This window comes from Triturus cristatus, chromosome 5_2 (genome assembly GCF_964204655.1).
Source record: "Triturus cristatus chromosome 5_2, aTriCri1.1, whole genome shotgun sequence".
Classification (NCBI taxonomy): domain Eukaryota; kingdom Metazoa; phylum Chordata; class Amphibia; order Caudata; family Salamandridae; genus Triturus; species Triturus cristatus.
Window position 1 is genome coordinate 448403991 of NC_140588.1, and position 12168 is coordinate 448416158.

Here is a 12168-nt window from a genome sequence, read left to right on the forward strand (position 1 = left end):
CCTCTACTCAGGAATCAACAAAAATCTACTACGCAAGCTCCAAACCATCCAAAACGCCGCAGCCAGGCTCGTCCTTGGAACACTGCACCACGAACATATGACCCAACACCTACAGAGCCTCCACTGGCTCCCCATCAAGAAGATGGTCACGTTCAAGCTCCTCACCCATGCCTACAAATCCCTCAACAACATCGGACCCAAATACCTCAACGACCGAGTATGTTTCCACGTTCCCAAGAGAAACCTCCTCTCCTTCGACCTCGCCATGGCAGAGGTCCCCCCCATCCGCAGAAGCAGAGCCGGCGCAGCAAAAACCTGGAACGACCTCCCGATCAGGATCAGACACTCTCCAACCTTCCACACGTTCAGGAAGGCCCCAAGACCTAGCTATTCGACTGTCTCTTCCAACCCCCCCCGCACCTTGAGACCCTCACGGGTGAGTAGCGCGCTCTATAAACCTCTGATTGATTGTATGTGATTGATGCTAATAAAAAGCCTGTTAGTTTATTTATTAGAGAAGCACACCGACTTTATGCACAGCTACAGAAAGCATGCCACCTTCTCAGTATACAATTTGTGAGCCAACAGTTAAGTGTATATTAAATGCATACTGTTGTATAAATTAAAAAATGTTGAAGGTGAAAAATGCAAATCAAAACATGAAAATGTATGGGTAAGGCAACACTTTTCCAATTACCTTCAATTCATTTTATATAGAACCACGATGCATACAGTTAAGTGACTGCTTCCTTCCAGAAAAAAAATAATTACACAATAACTTCCTTTTCAAGCTTGCCCCAATAATGATGAACAAAAAGAGTTAATTACTGTTAAGAAATTCACACACTTGCTGCCTCATCGAATCCTAGGTTCCTATGGTAGGCAAAATGCCATCAGTCAACCTAGGGAGCAGGGTAATTATCAAATGGCTGTGCAGTGGTATAATCCAAGATAAAACAGGCACCCCCAATAAAGCCAATAGCTAAACAGGGCTGACTCCTTCCCCACACTATATGAATCCTGAGGTCTGATGTAATATTTCACTGGCACTCCAACAAACCAATGGCTAAAGAGGGTAAATCATCAGACCTGGCTGAGACTGAGGGGCTGTAGGCGCCAACGGACCCGAGGCGGCGCGGACCCATTTAGGTAGGATTTTTTAAATTTATTTTAAAACTCCCCCTCCACCCCCACCCCTGCGCAACACCCTGCGAGCCGCGTCTGTCATAACATAATATAAACTCCTCGATGTAACGGTGGACAATAGAGTACTTGTGTACGTGTGATAAATTCCATGCCCATGGCTCGAACCTCCAGGGTTTACTGTGTAGAAACTAGAAAGTTAGGAGATGCTTGATCACATTAGACGTAAATCAGTCATCATCTCTCACTTCACATATTCAAAGATGCCCAAAACATGTTTGAAATCCTTATGTGCGAAAGGATTTCACGTAGATGTCTCCATCAGTGAATACTCTTGTTGGCTCCGGTGTGGCAGTCTCTTCAGTCCGTCCTGAGGCTGAGAGAGTGTTGGGTCCTCAGTTTATGGAGTATGAGTGCTGTGTATTGTGTCCAAGAAGATAAGTTGCCGACTGAGTACTGATTAAGGGGTGGGAGAAGTATGCAGGAGGGGTGAGAGAGCGACAAGAGAAACAGAAGGGAGAGAATAGAGCGTGCAGAGGGAGAGAGAGAAAAGTAGTGGGAGAGGGGAGGAGAAAATGTGTGAATTTCCTCAATAAAAGGGCTGCCCTGCAATTTTACACAATTTAAGGCGAACGACAGCCTCCAGAATAGAGGGATTTCCGGTACAGGGCAACTGAGACTGCAATTTCTGAATGGGGCACGTTGCGCGCTGGCTTTTCTTTGTACGAGGCACGTTTTCTTTTGAAACATACCATGATGCCACAGAAGATACTAGAAGTTACGCCACTTTGATTGTGTGTGAGGAAAGTTTTACAGCGCTCACGTTTAGCAGCCGATAAAATCTGACTGCAAGATAATTTAGATTTTCTGGCTGTGACACACACGTGACTGATTCTGTCCCAGCCCTGCCAGCCTTTCAGAGCTACGGCCCGGACCTGTTGTGAATATAAATTGCACCTTGAGTGTCCCCATCGAACAGAATAATTATTGAGGGAATTTGTGACTCTGGGCCCTTTTCTGCTGTTAATTTGTGATTCTAGGCAAATAACAAATTCCCCATGCCTCACAAAAAAATGAATGTGCCTGTCTGTAACGCAACTGGTGCTCATATAAAGCCTCTGATACTTTCTGGTCTAGTTCGTGATATATAAAAAAAAAAAAAACAGTTCAAAAGATGCATTGAAAAAAGGAGGTGTGTCGAATGTTGATGAATAAAGCGTAGTTGTAATGGATGATGGGGTCTGTACTGATCACTCTGGGTTACTGGATAATAAAGGGCAATACAATGATTTATTTCAGGCCAGTGTGCTGGGGAACGAAAGAGGCTCCAATATGGTCTTTGGGTGCACACAAAATGAATAGGTTCTCCACTGAAATCACCCGAGTCAATATTATAAATGATGAGTCTTGGCAAAAGTGTCTGAAACCGGTGACCTGAAGACTGAAGGTGGGGAGCTGGTTTCTGGCGTGTTAAACATGTAATACTCCCCTGTGTTTGGTTTCCAGTTCCCTGGGCAAGGCAGGTATGCACTTTAAACATATGGGGGCTGCTGAGCTCATGTCCTGGGCCGGGAAGCTTATGTTCAAGGATATTTTTCAGCACCTTGATCCTTTTTCATGTTTCCATATTGCCTCTTGGAGTCTTGGTACAGCACTGCGGCTAATAAAAAAATGCTTCCTTTGATATTACTCAGCAATGCATTGTATCTTGAAGTCTGTTATGAAGCTCTGTGGTTATACTGAATAAGCAGCTACCTATGTTATATGACCTCTCTTTATTAATGTAATAACTGCACTTTCACAATTGCTTTATTAACCTTCTTGCTTCCTCAAATTTGCTTGAAAATGCACCATCTGTCCACTCTTTTTTCAAATTTTTCTCGGGGAAAAAAACCCCCGAACCCCCTTCCGGTTGTTCAGGCTCGCTCGCCACGCTCGCTCGCTGCAGTGCAGTATGACGATCATTTTACGCCCTACCACTTTCAAATGTCACCAGCCGCCCCTAAAAAACAGCACTCCCAATGCAACCTGCTTTCCTGGACAAAGTTTCAGAAATTATCTTTTAAATCCCTCTCATGCTGGAGCATTTTGGTTGATTGACTAACAGCAAACAAAAATTCAAAATCAAATAACTAAATTACCTTTGCCGTAGACTTAGACCTGGACCGGAAGCCAGTGTCTATGATAATGGCGTACACCTGCTGGTCTGATGGTGCATTGTCCTCCAGGAGAACATAACCCTTCTTCTTTTCTTCATGGTGGTCTGAGACCTTACACGCGATAGCCAGCACAACATATAGTGCTAAGGACAGCATCACCACAATGCACGGAACCAGGTTGAAGGTGATGCTGAAGAGAAGAAAGCTTTGTGAATATTTGCATGTCACAATTAATGCTCTAAAGAAGGGTTTACAATTCAATTGTATCAAATGAAATCTCTTGATTATCTGTAATTCTTCTAACCATTTTCTGTGAAATTTCTCAACAGGGCACTCTTGTGCATTTTGAGCATATGTTGTGAGCAGCATTAAAAAAATCTTTGTTGTAGTGAGCGCAGACCAACTTCATTGCAATGTTTATAGCAGGATTACAACCTACCTTCATATTGACTGTACTGTATTCCTTTAAATAGAACTATATTTAAAATACATTTGAAGAAAAGTAGAGGCGGCACCAGGAATGAAGTCATATATCCGAAAAGGCCATAATTTTTCTAGAAAATCCTTTATTCATCTTCAAATAATGGTAGATACACACAGGACAACAGCCAACGCGTTTTGTTCCAGTTGATGGAACTTCGTCAGGGCATAAAGTTGTACAGATTTAGAAATCAAACGTGTACATATATGTGTAGGTTCAGCAATGATTACTTAAATACTGCAGCGTTTCGATTGACGCTTCGGTCATAGTCGACCATACCCGTAGTGTAGAGGCAAAGCAACCTTGGAATTGATGTGCTCAACATTAGTCGGCTGTGGGATCTCTTTTTTGTAAATATATGTAAAATACAGCCACATATTCCACTTCTGCCATTTAGCCCTCTTACCACCCATTCACAAAGCTTTGTCCAACTCCTCACACTGTCAAACACAAGCAGAACCATTTTGTTCAGTGGGACACAATTCTCTAAGCCTCGAAGGAATTCTTCATACACTTGAGCCCACCATCTCATGCCACATCTTTGGACCCCGATGTCTAACCATTCACATAGGACATAACACAAATTAGCAATAACCAGAAAACTCACTCCCACACCCCATCCCCCCCCCAAAAAAGCTTAAACTGATCCAAGAACAGTTATCTATCCTAGCAAAGGATATTTAGGGATACATTATCTATGTACCACTGTCAAAAAAGGTAAATCAGAAAAATATGTCAGGCAACAGAATTTCCATGCCTCAACCACACTAATGGCCTCGGATTTTGACATGCAGTCACCTCCATCCTCTTGCCCCATGGAATTGATGATGCAGAGGGCATGAGCGACTCCCGATGGGTTAAGGAAGGGAATGTCATGAATTACCAGGTGTTTCCTGAGGGCACTCTCAGAAATATGTAATTGACAGGGGAATCGGATACACTGCACCCGATTTCCCTGATAAATTCCCATTTTTACCAAAGTTTCAGGTGGAAGATTTCGACTGCTTTCTGCGTGAATCACAGAAGATCTGAGGAGTTTCTGTGGCTCTTGTAATTCTTATGAGGCAGGTAATTCACATTTGCCACAGGACTTGTATTGAGGCCCTTACATGAAGAGCAAAACTCACGTTGAGCCCAAATATTAAGAATAGGTTAGCAAAGTGCAAAGGCAGTGTTCACGAGCTGTATCACTTTAGAGATTTTATCGAACAAGTGTTCTGTAAGACCTAATAGTTTTCTAGTATTGTTTTATTAATATGGTGGCCTGTAGACACTTGAGAGAGGTGCAGTACATCTAATGTATTTTGTTGCGATGATCTGAATGCATATTCATTGCTAAGGGTAGGCAATTTCTAGAGCCCAATCATCACCAGAGTATGGGCCTCAACTGTTTCTGCATTCGCAAACCCCCTCTGATTCGGTAAATCGAAGGGTTTGCAGATGCAAAAATCTTTTTTAATATACACAGAGCCCATTTATTGATTTCGAAAAGATTTTCCAAATCATTAAATGGATTTAGGAAACCATTAGCAATTGGTGTTTGGAAGGGACATTTTAAGAGACCCTTTCCCCCTTTTGTGAATGTGTAAAATAAATTCTTAGTAGTAGGCAGTGGTGCACTGGACCACTGTTTATTAGCAAAACATGTTTGTAAAACATTTCATTTTACTTATTAAACACATCCTGCTTTCCATTTAGGATAACCACCTTTATTTGAGAAAAAAATAGATAACTTTATTAAAAAGCAATCACAGACATTGGTGGTATGCTGAACCCATCGTGCCACTAAGCCTGTGATTGACCCACCTCATTAATATTTATGAGGCATATTATGTGGGTCAATTTGCAAAATACAAATGCATTCGGTAAAAGTCACTTTGCAAATTGCAATCACTTTTACAGAATGCCTTTTTAGTACATGAGGCCCACGGCTGCTAACATTACTGCAAAAGTGCCAATAACTAAAAAGAAAGACTTTTATAAGGCCGCCTGAATTAAGTAAATATTACCTGTGAAATTCAAGAGGAAGCGTATTTTATGTCTTTGCAGTTGGGTTGTAGTTCTGAATCCACAAGACTTGAAGATTAGACCTTAGATTCCTGTGTGATTTGTACCAGGAGCAGAGTGGCGGCTCCTCCGCTGAGGCGGAGGAGCATCGCCTCACTGCTATTTCAGCAGTGCAAAAAGAGAAAATGATAATAACAGGGTGTTATTATTTTCTTTTTCTATGCGGAAGTCGGGCGTGATGCCAGAGCAGGGGAGGAGTGGTTTGAACTCCTCTACGTGACACTTTGGCTTGCTCTCTAAGGCTGGTCAAACTGACATGCGCACTTGGTATGTTCTCCATTGGGCACAGCCCCGTGGAAGACATGCCTAGCCTCCCAGGCACTGCCTGAGCATCCGAACATGATGCTCAGACCAATCACAAAGCTATCCCTGCAGCGTCGTGTTTGGCAGGGACAGCCCAGAAGACCTGAAGAGGATGGAGGAGAAGCGGCACGGCAGAAAAGGCACGTTTATTTTTAATTTGTTTTTAATCCAGCCGGTTCCAAGCGAGATGCCACTGACCAGGAGAGCTTTTTTGTCCATGAAATCTGGAGTACTGCAAAGATTGCATTATAAACAATCACCATGGCTTTAAAAATGATGAGAGTGAATTTGCAACCAGTGTAAACTCCTTCTTACCTCCATAACGGAGTTTGATTCTCTAAGTTCCTGTAAGGACGGAATAATGCATTCTGGATTAGTTGCAGGCAGGCTAGATGCATTTTTGGAGCTGTCCGGAGAATATTACTCCCGTAGTCAATCCTGAATTCGATTATGGCATTTACATGTGCTCTAAACGTAGGGTCTAGGAAAGAAAAACGGATTTGAGGTAGTACAAATCAAGTTTCAGAGGTGCTCGTGATCTAGGTTCGAAGGTTGAGGGAAAAATTGCATAGAGATTTTATAGAGACAGGGGGAGGTCCCATTATTGCAGGGCATTGGAGGTCTGTGATATTTATTTTAGGCAATATTAATATCACAGTATTGTTGACCAGCACCCCCTATCAGGAGACTGATAGGCTTAAAGCCAAAATGGTAGACTGTTCAAGACTAGGGACCTGGCTGGGAGACATCGTAAAAGTGAGGGGGGTTTATAATTCAATACATATTCCATAGTAGAACATGAGATAAGCTATATGGCAGATCACCCAGTTCTCTACTTTGATTTAGGAGAAGTGGAAGGTGCTTTAACTTGGCTGTCACAGAACAAAGCCCCAGAGCTTGACAGGGTTCCACTGGACTTATATAAAATGCCTCCAGAGTTATGGGTCCTCATCTTAACCCAGGTTCTTAATGCAGCTGATAGGTTGGGCATCCCCCACTCAATAATAAAGATATATCATGTCTAAATGTGCCTCAGTATTGACGTATAGTTCTAATATCTGGAGTATAGTGGATCCTGTGAACTTACAATCTGTTAACGATAGCTTGGAGTACTCCAGCCATTTTGGAGCATGAGGAGTTATGCCTCCGTATATCTCGGATTTCATTGCTTTACGACTTCTACTTAAATGGCTTTCAGTCTGGTCCAAACCTGATCTTATATTAAATAAGGAAATAATGAGGGAGTCCTAAGGCTGGAAGGTGCTTTCAAGATTATTGGTTGCATTATGTTAAATCTACTTTTTATGCCTTATGCTGACCTGAACTTTTTAGAAATCCAGATACCATAAACAAGGAGGATACAAAGTGGACTAAAGTTAAATTTTATGGCATTCCTCGAAACAGAAAAGACCTAACGGAACTGGCGAAGCCATCTTTGAGGAACCACATTACAATCACAACTACCCAGAACATGGAACTATATCGGACATTGGTGACAAATGAAAATCATTGTTTTTTATTAATAAGGTTCAGGCATAATATTCATTGTGTTTTTTTAGCTGTACCGGCTGGGTGGAATTTGGTGAACAATTTGGGCCCTTGTGGTTGTGATCAATTTTGCCCAAAGATACGATGCACTAAATATTTTCTTTTTTACTATTATGCCCCCGTGTAAAAAGTAATTAATTTTGTACGTGCAAGACCGGCTCTATTATAACTGCAATCTTTACCTTCAGCTTGTGTCTGTTTCGCAATTGAATCCTTTTTACAAGGGACAATTAAGACGAGATAAAGGATGTGGTTTTGTATTTCATATTTTAGAGGCAATTTTTAAAATAATTTTAGTACATTTTATGAATTGTTTAGGTATTTTAATCACAAATTATTAAATGACGAAGATTAAGGTGCCGATTCCGATCCGGGTAAAATATTTTGCGTACGACTCGTATCCGTATATTTTCACGTACGAATCGTACAAGTACCGTACAAACTGTGAAGTACGATTCGTACGTGAAAAATACATACGAATTGCGTCGGGAAAAAGGTCCGAGAGGGAGCCGTAAATTTTTACATCCGAATAGCGTCGGGAAAAGTGTCCGATAGGGAGCCAGACATTTTTACATGCAAATCGTAAAACAGAAGTCCGAGCGCGCAAGTACGATCCGTACCACCCGTCCGAATACACAACCGCATGTAAAAGGCCCCGTACGGAGCGAACGCTGTAGCACACATGTACACGGGTACACTTGTGCCCGGAAACGAGTCGTACAGCCCCCCCTCACCCCGCACATGTCAGCACCGTACCCCTGTATGTCAGCACCGTACCCCCCCTCTGCACCGTAACCCAACACAGTAGCACAGCCCCGCACCTGTACGCGCCGCACCCCAGGCCCGTCTCCCAGCCCCTCACCTGTACGTCCCGTACCCCAGGACCGTACCCCACCCCGTGTATGTACGCGCCGTACCCCAGGACCGTACCCCCACCCCGTGTATGTATGCGCCGTACCCCCACCCCATGAATGTACGCGCCGTACCCCCAGCGCATAGCGCTGGGGTACGGCGCGTACATACACTGGGTGGGGGTACGGCGCATACATACACGGGGTGGGGGTACGGTCCTGGGGTACGGCGCGTACATACACGGGGTGGGGGTACGGTCCTGGGGTACGGCGCGTACATACACGGGGTGGGGGTACGGCACGTACATACACGGGGTGGGGGTACGGCACGTACATACACGGGGTGGGGGTACGGCACGTACATACACAGGGTGGGGGTACGGCGCGTACATACACGGGGTGGGGGTACGGTCCTGGGGTACGGATGTACATACATGGGGTGGGGGTACGGCATGTACATACGGGCCCTCTTTTCCTCGTGCATCACGGCGTACTTAGCTTTTCCGGCACTTTTTGGCTCCCGTAAAAATATAGCCGTGCGGAGTGCTGTGGGTACGAATCGTACTTGCTGGTCCGTAAAACGTTGCGTACGCGCTGTCCAGGATCAGAATTGTATGTATTTTTTAGCCGCACGGTGTTTTTTACGATTCGTACGGAAAAGGTATTTCTGTACGAATCGTACTTGCTGGTTTGTACGGTGAAATTCCCGGGTACGAGTCGTACGGAGAAAACGCTCCGTACAACCATTTGTACCCGGGTTTTACAGGATCGGAATTGGCACCTAAGTGTTAAACTTGGATTTTAATGAGTTATAAGCGGTTTTGTATTGTGTACGTTTATGTTTTATGTAAACCGGAACAAACATTTGTTTGATTGAGTGTCAGTGGCACTGATAAAGAATTGGGTTCTGTGGCAGTGTAGCATGAGCACCAAAGGGCGTTTATTGATAATGAAGTGAGGACAGTATAGATCTTCGAGGCACACCTGATATTTTTTGCGGTTGGAGAAAATGGTGGAGTGTATACTCGTTGTTTCCTGTTGACTAGTGTTAGAACTGTCAGCCTTAGGGTGGTCTTCCCCCAAACTTTTTGCCTGTTTGCCTCACTTTTTGCTGATCTGTTTTGATTGACCTTCGGACTCTGGGAACTTCACTACTGCTAGCTTGTGATAAAGTGCATGTGATCACTCCCTAAAACGGGGTAACATTAGCGTATCCGCAATTGGCATATTTAATTTACTTACAAGTCCCTAGTAAAGTGCACTATAAGTGCCAAGTGCCTGTAAATTAAATGATACTAGTGGGTCTGCAGCATTGATTGTACCACCCACTGAAGTACCCCTGCAAATATGTCTTAGGCCTGCCACTGCAGAGTCTGTATGTGCACTCTGAAAGCCTGGTCAACTTGGCATTTAAAACCCTCTGTCAAGCTTTAAACTCCCCTTTTATCACACATAACCCACCCCTAAGGTAGGCCCTAGGCAGCACATAGAGCAGGGTGCTGTGTAAGTAAAAGGCAGGACATACACTTTTTAATTTTACATGTCCTGGTAGTGAAAAACTCCCAAATTAGGTTTTCACCACTGTGGGGCCTACCCCGCTCATAGGTTAACTTTGGGGTTTCCTTTATACAGCTCTTAAGCGCAATTCCTGATTGAGAAGGAGTAGAACAGTCATGTTTTGGTTTGCAAGGATAAATCATTTTTAGTAGTAAAATTGGATCTATGTGGCATTTTTCTGCTCTTAAGCCCTGTGTGCCTCCGACTGTCTCCAATATATGTCTGGGATGGGTGACAGGTGGGCTTTGTGCATTCCCTCTAGACAGTCACACAAAGGGAGTTGAGGTGTGCCTGATAGGCTATTCACTTCCTGATGGGCCATTAATTCAATTCAATATTTTATTAAAGATTTGGAACTCCTAAGAGGTCCAGATAAAAGTACATGCATAATATTACAAGTAATAAAACATAACAAAACTCTTTCCACGGAGCATCATAAAATTATCAAAGGCCTGAATTAGCAAGGTTAGAATTCCTTGAGATAACATCAGTCAATATTGTCAATTATTCCGATTCCCAAAATAATTAAGATTTTCAACAATAAAACCATTTAGCTCACGGCAGAAACAGAGGCCCAGGACCTCTACTGTAGAAGATAGCGTTTGTTTAGGACCGTATTAAACAATGGCAGGTACATTTAAGTAAAGATAATATGCATTACCTCAGTGCTTAGAGAAATTTGTCTATCATTTGGGCAGCAGGACATAGCCATTTCAACAGAAAATAGCATTTAAAATTAGCAGCATAAGGATTGAAGTAACAGAGCATATCCTAGAATCTTCAAAGGACAGTAAGTAGCAGCCAGTTCATATACAAAATAAAGTCCAGAATTCAGCTTTGGCTAAAAGTTCGATTTAGATTTAGCAGCAAGATGAAAGGAATAACAGAGCATATCCTAGAATGTGCAAAGGACAGTAAGTAGTAGCCAGTTCATATACAAAATAGAGTCCAAGATTTTGCTTCGACTAAAAGTTCAATTTGGAATTAGCAACAAGAAAAAGGAGTAACAGAGCATATCCTAACCTAAGCAAAACGCAATTCAGTAGCAGCCAGTTCATGTGCAAAATATATCCAAAATCCAAAACATTTTGAAGTTAACGACAGAAACATAATGGGAAACAAATGTAACATATCCCTATTGGGCAAATAGCAATAAATAGCAGCCAATCAATGTGCAAAATACAATCTGACAAAGGAGAAATACTAATACTTCCTTAGAAGATGACAAACAAGGAGGTTAACTGTCCAATTAAGAGAATATGTAAAAGATTTAAAATATATACATAAACTCCTTAAAATAATTATAAAGTTTTACACACATTGCTTCGTCTTTAGGACAAAAAAGATAATCTTGGGCTTAAGTCACATTTTTAACACCATTTCGTTAAAACACTGGCCGAGTTTTCCCATTTTTCAAATTCTGGGACTAGTTTACTGTTAAGTCGTTTAGAGGTAAGAGATTCATATGACAAAGTGAGCAAACGTCGAGTTCCGTGTTCTAAATTCCAAAATACGTTTTTGTGGAATTCAGTGAGTTTGTCCTGGATATTAGCTTTAATCTCTCTTTAGCATTACAACATTTAGTATCTCTATCAAAGCTGATTTTGCACTTAAGGTTTTTAAGAGAGATTTAAATTTTAGTGGTGGAAGGGTGATCACCGATTCTTCTTGTATACAAAAGATTTTTAGTGCCAAAGAGAAATCACGATAAAACGAGTAATTACCTGCCTTAACACCAAATATTTCATGACACATGAAACCTCACTATTTTTTAGCTGATATTCCCAGCGTAAAACCCTAGATAAACCTTGGATATAGGAAGATATCAAGCCACATTCCAGTCTAATTGCTGCTGTTGGAACTAACGTGTTAAAATGACATTTTACACAGTATCTGAACTTCAATCCTATCTAAAAAGCTCCAGCCCTTAACAGTGATTGATTCAATCGCATAGAGCATGATCGGAGGAATTTTTGCCTTAAAAACCATCAGTAGATGTAAGAAATGTCTTCTGCCAATAGCACTGTAAAAAATACGCAAACCATTAGCATGGGATGTA

General features: G+C 42.3%; 1 protein-coding gene across 1 annotated transcript in view; it reads right to left on the bottom strand.

Moving 5' to 3' along the window:
- The window catches only part of PKD1L1 (polycystin 1 like 1, transient receptor potential channel interacting), a 1386277-nt gene that overhangs the window by 499654 nt on the left and 874455 nt on the right, over positions 1–12168 (bottom strand). The window contains exon 41 of the mRNA XM_085607392.1: positions 3285–3492. Within this exon, the coding sequence (XP_085463518.1) occupies positions 3285–3492 (208 nt within the window). The remainder of the gene's footprint in view (positions 1–3284; positions 3493–12168) is intronic.